The following is a 6,690-nucleotide window of genomic DNA, read 5'->3' as shown; positions in this document are numbered from 1 at the left end:
AAAAGAGGCTAGAAATCGATCTGTGTATATTCTGTACCTGTATAGCAAACACATTTCATAAATGGAACTATGTTCTCTGAATATTTATTTGCTAATATATTTATCTTTAAGCCATGTCTTATGTTCAGTGTATGAGCGTTTGAGTTATTTGGTTGCTTTTTGTTTTCTTTTTGAGAGAAAAATCACTAACATGAGACTTTGTATATACATGGTAATTGCACACAAGACGATTAAATCTTCTCTGACCAAAAAAACTGATTTTAAAACTTTAGTACTATACAGTTTTGTTAAAGTGTACAAAGATCTGTAAAATATACAGTTTAATTCAAGCAACTGTGTGTTTATTCTGTTTTTTATTCAGGTTGCTACAGTTTAGAGTTGGCCAGAGTCTGTTCATGGCAACAAGGTACAAAGTTCTTCTGTGGTACTTTTACTATACTTTCATTAAAATACCAGAGAAGGTTTCTACCGGATGTATAGCACAAATAGTGACCACTTCAAAGCTGAATCCTCCTGATCTGCTGACAGACTACATCCTGGGTATATCTGTGTGGTGAATCTTGAAATTGAAATCTTTTAATATTTTTCCTTCCACTCACCTATTCTTTAAAATGACAGATCACATAGCAGTCAGTTTATGTAGTTTATCAAAGTTTTTCCTATGATTGTTCAGGCAAAATCTTTTGCTACTTTTTCTAATTCTATGAAGCTGAGTCTTAATTTTTCATATTAACTCATGTGTAACAACTCTGTAGATTTAATAAACTCCAATTATATTTTTACTCTGTTATGAAATAGTGAGTCTCAAATTACGTCTAAATTGGAGCAAAATAAGCAAACTATTATATATAAATGACAAATTCAAATACTGAAATGAGTTATTTAAGGTTTTCTTTATTCAAATGAGACTGCTACAAAAATATTTTTGTACAGCAGAGGCAGTGAAAACAAACTTTAGTGTGGAGTCATCTGAACCACTATAAGTGCAAACACAAAAACCGCTTTCCACATAATTCAATAAATAACCACTGACCTCTGCCTTTCTGTCATTATGCAGCAGAATCTGCTGAGAGCCTCTGAGGCTTCGTGTCTGAAATCAGTCCGTGACACATGAGCTTTGACAGTTTTTCTTTGGTCTTCCTTTGGGAGGCATTCAGAGTGCAGCTCACAGCTTGAAACCCGAGTGAAGAGCCACCACTCCACCTGTGAAGTTGAAGTACCGCACACAGAAGAAACCTGCATCTTCAATCATTCCTTTGAACTCCTCCTGCAGAAGAGAAGGATTAAAAGGAGAATCCACAAAGTGACATGCTGTAAAGTTTTCTGAGTTGAACTGTAGTTAAGCTTAACTGTGGAACTCCTTCAGCAACAGTCTTTGAAACAAGTTTTTCTGATTTTATATAAGTAACCATTTCCAGCATGATGTTTCTTCTTAATTTGCAAACATATTTTTTTCTTTCAGAGAACAAATTCTGACTTTAAAATGTACTAGTGCAGGGTTTCCCCCATAAAACTTGCCAAGCCCGGTGGTCGGGGCGTCGAGGCGGTCCACCGTGTTTAGTATTAAAAGATGTTAAGTTGACAGGAAATGTAAAAGTATTACTGTGTAATTATATGTTAGGGGAAAAGATCTCGAGTGAAATGCTATTTAAACCCACAACTAGTCTAAAAACAACAAATATGCACTTCTGTTTAATCCAAATTAAGTCAGCAGCTCCATCAGGCCCCCCAAGAGCTTCAGGGGCCCCATAAAAGCTAATATTTTAAAACAGACCACAGAGATGATCAATGCTGTTAAATTTGATTCAATTGTTTAGGCATACATAAATTAAATTATTTTAAGATTTAATTCAATGCTGCTAATGTGGCTTTAGTAGTTCTTCCGTTTTGTGTCTGTTGAGTTTTTAATAAGCGTCACAGAAACGATTCTGGTTGGTCGAGTTTGTGGGACCAGTTTCTCAGATCTCCGTGCGCCCGCACGTATTAACTCTATGGTTTGATGCATCGTGTAGCCGGAAAAATAATATTAAAAATAATAATAAAATAATAATAAAATCAGCGTGATGCGTGACTCCGAGGAGAGCATTAAAGCTCCTCACCGGGCTGAACCTGCATGATCAGGTTAGCGCTGCTCGTTATCCACAAACTCTCTGGCCAACCAGAACCACAGACATAAACTAGAGGGAAGACAGACACAGAGCCACACGCTGGGCAGCGTGCTGAGATGTAAACGCCGCATATAATTGTTTGTTCACAAAGATAAATCATTCTCACCGCTCCACAACGCGCCTCTGAATTCGCTACAACTTAGTCCTGCGGTTCACATTGAGCTGCACAACCGGAGCTAATGCGGCGGGTTTTAAACTCTTACCTAGAGTTCTCCAAAGGATCATAATTCCTCACAGTAGGTTTATGTAAATATCCATACAGGTCAGCCTGTGTCCAGTTTGAGTGGAAGGAGGCGATCCCGCTGAGGTAAAGCAGCGGCAGCGCGAGGCAAAGCGCAGAGGCGCCAGCGGTGTGATTGGTCCGCGCTGTCGGCTTTTAAATGCATAAACTATAAACCTATCTATTATAAACCTATCCTTAAGGATAAATCTGCTCTGCTAGTGAAATGCTAAGAGCAAAAGAGACGCTTGCAGCCCGGCTTTAAAAAACAAACAAAAAAAAACAGATTTTCTTCTTTTCTTTTTCCCTTTCCTAGAAACGTAGACAAGCAACGCTTAGCCTGGCGGCGGGGCTAGTAAAGCATGGCGGGCCGCCAGGCTTATAATACACTGGGGGAAACCCTGTAGTGGGAATGTGGCCATGATGCTGCTTCCAGGGTTCAGGACGAGACAAAACAGAAACATTTCCTATCTAAGTTTGCTTCACTCATTTAATATCTTGTCAATTAATTATTAATATTATGCAAACTTGAGATAAATGGTCAAATATCCTCCTAAGATAAAAATATTACCTTTCTTAATGTCATAGTTTTAGTCTTTACTCATCGGTCACAACACTACAAGTTCACAAAATAAGCATGACCAGCAAATACTAATAAAATATAGGATAATCTTTTTAAAATTGTTGATAAATACCACAAAATAACCATACTGGGAATACAAATCTAAGAGAAATTGACATTTTTTTTACCTGATCAGGGAACTTGCGAATGCTCTCCACCAGATACTGATATGACTTCCAGTCTCCAGCGATCACCTCTCCTAAAACTGGGATGACCTGGAAGCTGTACGCATCGTAAAGTCTGGAAAGTGAAAAGAAGTAAAACGTTATCATTTCAGCTCAAAAGAAATTAAGCTCTAAATCTTTCAAATGTTCCAAACATCCAGCCCCATCCAATCAAACACAGGGTTACATTTAACAATGCTACTTACTTTGCAAGAACAGGATTAGTCACTTTGCTGAACTCTAAGCACATGAATCTTCCACCGGGCTTTAGGACACGCAGAGCCTCTTGAAGGGTCTACAAACAATAATAAATAAATTATTAACAAGTTATTCATCATTATATAAATAATATTTGTTAGCTTTGTATAAAATCTGTCAGTATTTTGTCAAGACCTAGTTTGAGAACCACAGATCTAACTGGACAGTCCTGATCTCAAAGTGAAATTGTCTCTTTTTTGAATGAATGTGCATTTATATGTGTTCTTTGTCAGGAACTCCAAAAAATAATTCCATATATAAGTTGGATAAAACCAAACGTTTTTATTTGGTTAGTTACCGTCAATATCTTATAAAAACAAATACAAATTTGACAGAGGATTGAGGAATATAACCTGTAAACATTTTTCTGTACATTTAGATTTTTCCCACACTTCAAACGTGGAAAATGCTAAAAGCAAATTCAGCTTTTCTAAGAATGTGCATATAAATAGCATTTATTCAATAAAGCTTAAAAAGGATGATATATCCTAGAATAAAAATAAAATTTTTAGGCATCTGAATCACAGTTTTCCACATAAAATTAGTTTTCAGTTAATGCTTCAGCTGTGGGTAGTTCACAAGATATAAGGCTTTATCAACAACAAAGCATTTCCCCAGCATCCACACAACAGAAAATATTTAGTTTTCATGATCATAAAAAAAATTCTGTGAAAAATTTAACTTAAACGTAGAAAGCCACAGCCATATTTTTTTCATATTCAGTTATGTTACTCACAGCTTGTGTCACTATATGACAAAAGAGTGATATTGTTTAGAGATCCTAAATAAATAGGAAATTGAAACTGAATTGAAATTGAGAAATAGTTCCTGCAAGAAAAGGTAGAGATATGACATAAACTAGAAGCTGCTTTATTTCATAGCAAATCAAAACTTAATATGACAAAGGTATTAAGTACCAGCTGTAAAACACAGCATATAGATCACATCTGATAACCTTTGACCTAAAAAAATGTCAATTTCAATCTTTCAATTTTCACTTGGTTTAAATTTGGCCATGAAAAAGAGGTAAAATTAATCCTGTTTTTACTAAAAGACTGTAGTCTTATGTGTTTAAAGTAGAGTTATTGGGTGCAATTTCCCCAGGTTTTCATCATTTTCCCGGTTACCTGATCGATATGAGTGACGTTTCGAATGCCAAAGGCGATGGTGTAAATATCAAACTGGTCATCATCAAAGGGCAGCTCCTCTGCATCTCCCACCACCCATGACAGCCCTGGTACACAGAGGCAATCAACAAACTGCAGCTTTTCATCAGCTGAAGTGAGTCTTTCACAGTGCTACCTTTTATTAAAATTCTGATCTGCTTTTGCGGAAATCACACCAACTCAACACCTGCACTGGTCTGAAGCCTACCCGATGTGATGCCCATGCTGTCTGCTCTCTGTTTGCCCATTTTCAGCATCTCCTTGTTGATGTCACAAACAACGGCCCTGGACTCCTGGGGCCTGTCCTCAGTGGGATACTTGTCAGAAATGTCCTGCCATGATGGGGTCTGGCTGGAACCCGCTGTTCGCCGCTTCTGTCTCTCTTGCTGATACAAAACGTAGTCCAGGAAACGAAAAGAAATGTCGCCTGGAGGTGGAAAAAGGCACAAGATGCAAATCTGATGCCAGCGGAGGATTCAGCTGGATGATCAGCAAACTTGTGTCTACCTGTTCCACCGGCCACATCGAGGAGCCGAGCGCCAGGCTGCGGGTGCATGACGTGCAGCAGCATGTCCTTCCACAGCCGATGAATGCCAAGGCTCATGGCATCATTCATGACGTCATATTTCTGTGCCACATTCTCAAACACCTTGTAGACTGAAATTAAAAACAAAAAGGACAAACTGTTAAAGTCAAAGCTTCAGCAACTAAATAATAATAATAATAAAAAAAAAAGATTATGGAGAGTTTTGCCATATTACCATGCTAGCTAATCATAATGAGCAAAGTGTCAGAACCAAGGCTAAAGAAGTTAGAAACAAATAACATCTAAATGTAAGAACTAATTAGCTGCCTTTTGCATTATGTTACATTTCTCTTTTTTTTCATAGGAATGAGCTTTAATCAAGAACTTAAATTTAAGTTGCTATTTTAAAACCACAGAAATACTCAAACATTTTTTATTGAAAGCTCATTAAACATATTCAAATCTTTTGAACATGTTTATAATATAAGAACAAATATTCTTATATCATATTTGTTTTGGGAGATTTATGGGGAGTGTGCAGTTACATGCTACATTTTGTTTCAGATCTTATCATTTTAAAGTACTTTATAAATAAAGTTGGTAGGTCATCTGACCTTTGTGTTGTGACGGTTATTCTATAAATGTCTTGCCTTCTGCATATGAATATGATCATAATACTCTGTGTTTTGTTTGCTTGGGTACTTTCATTAAGCATAACCAGTCAGTCAATTGAGAACTGGAATAATTTAACTGATTTTAATAGCAAGTACTTTGTAAATATAAACAATTTTAACTTGGTTATCTTGTATTTAGTAAATATGATGGGAGATTACATATTTGCAGTTTATATGATCCTGCATTAGCTCAGATACTGGACTGAGCTCTAGAGAGCTGTCAAGTTTAAAATTAAGATAATTAAAGTATAATCATAATGCTAAATTATAAGCCGAATTTTCAAACAAATCCTCAAGATTCAAAAATCTCCACCGAACTCTTCCTAAAGGTTTACCACGAGAGAAGAAATAAGGGTGAAAAGCTATAAACAACAGAATTTCTAACGGACTTCTGTGAGCGGTCGTCCTGTCTTCACTGACTTACCTCTCTTCGCCTTTTCTGCCTCGGGCACCGTTTCAAACCCGAAGTGTGTGCTTCTGTCCTCTGCTGTGTCGCTAATGCAGCGAGAGGAAGACGGGCCCAAACAACAGCCTGGGCGGCATGAAACAGTGGCAGCTGAAGAGGTAACGCTTTTGTGGGAAAGGCGAGCCAGGCGACGGACCAACAGCCTCACGGACGCCGCCATGTTGCCAAGTTGCGCAACCTAGCTCTTCTTCCTCTGATGAACATGCTGCAAGTGAAGATGAATTGCTGCTGCTCTCTACTGGCCATCTGTAGAACTGCAATGAAATGTTAAATTCTAATCAGGTGTTTGGTTTAACGTTGCATTCGTTTCACTAAAAACCTTGAATCAATCGAGATAAAATTAATTGGGGCCTACCATAGCAATGCATAGGAGAGCATTTCAGTGTTAATCAGTTAACATCTTAGTTTTACTTTTGCAAAAGTAAA

At 37.4% G+C, this 6,690-nt stretch overlaps 1 protein-coding gene across 1 annotated transcript; it reads right to left on the bottom strand.

Moving 5' to 3' along the window:
* Positions 1–1,130: 1,130 nt before the first annotated feature.
* coq5 (coenzyme Q5, methyltransferase) lies at positions 1,131–6,468 on the bottom strand. The gene is made up of 7 exons (XM_007547452.2): positions 6,223–6,468; positions 5,106–5,255; positions 4,807–5,025; positions 4,560–4,666; positions 3,381–3,469; positions 3,139–3,250; positions 1,131–1,267 (listed from the first exon to the last, which is right to left on the bottom strand). Exons 1-7 carry the CDS (start codon positions 6,422–6,424, stop codon positions 1,166–1,168), a joined length of 981 nt encoding a protein of 326 aa, XP_007547514.1. The 5' UTR covers positions 6,425–6,468; the 3' UTR covers positions 1,131–1,165.
* Between the last annotated feature and the right edge of the window lie 222 nt (positions 6,469–6,690).

Source organism: Poecilia formosa, unplaced genomic scaffold (assembly GCF_000485575.1).
Source record: "Poecilia formosa unplaced genomic scaffold, Poecilia_formosa-5.1.2 Scaffold20, whole genome shotgun sequence".
Taxonomy (NCBI): domain Eukaryota; kingdom Metazoa; phylum Chordata; class Actinopteri; order Cyprinodontiformes; family Poeciliidae; genus Poecilia; species Poecilia formosa.
The sequence above is the reverse complement of the archived record's forward strand: the minus strand, read 5'-3'. Positions and strand labels throughout refer to the sequence as shown.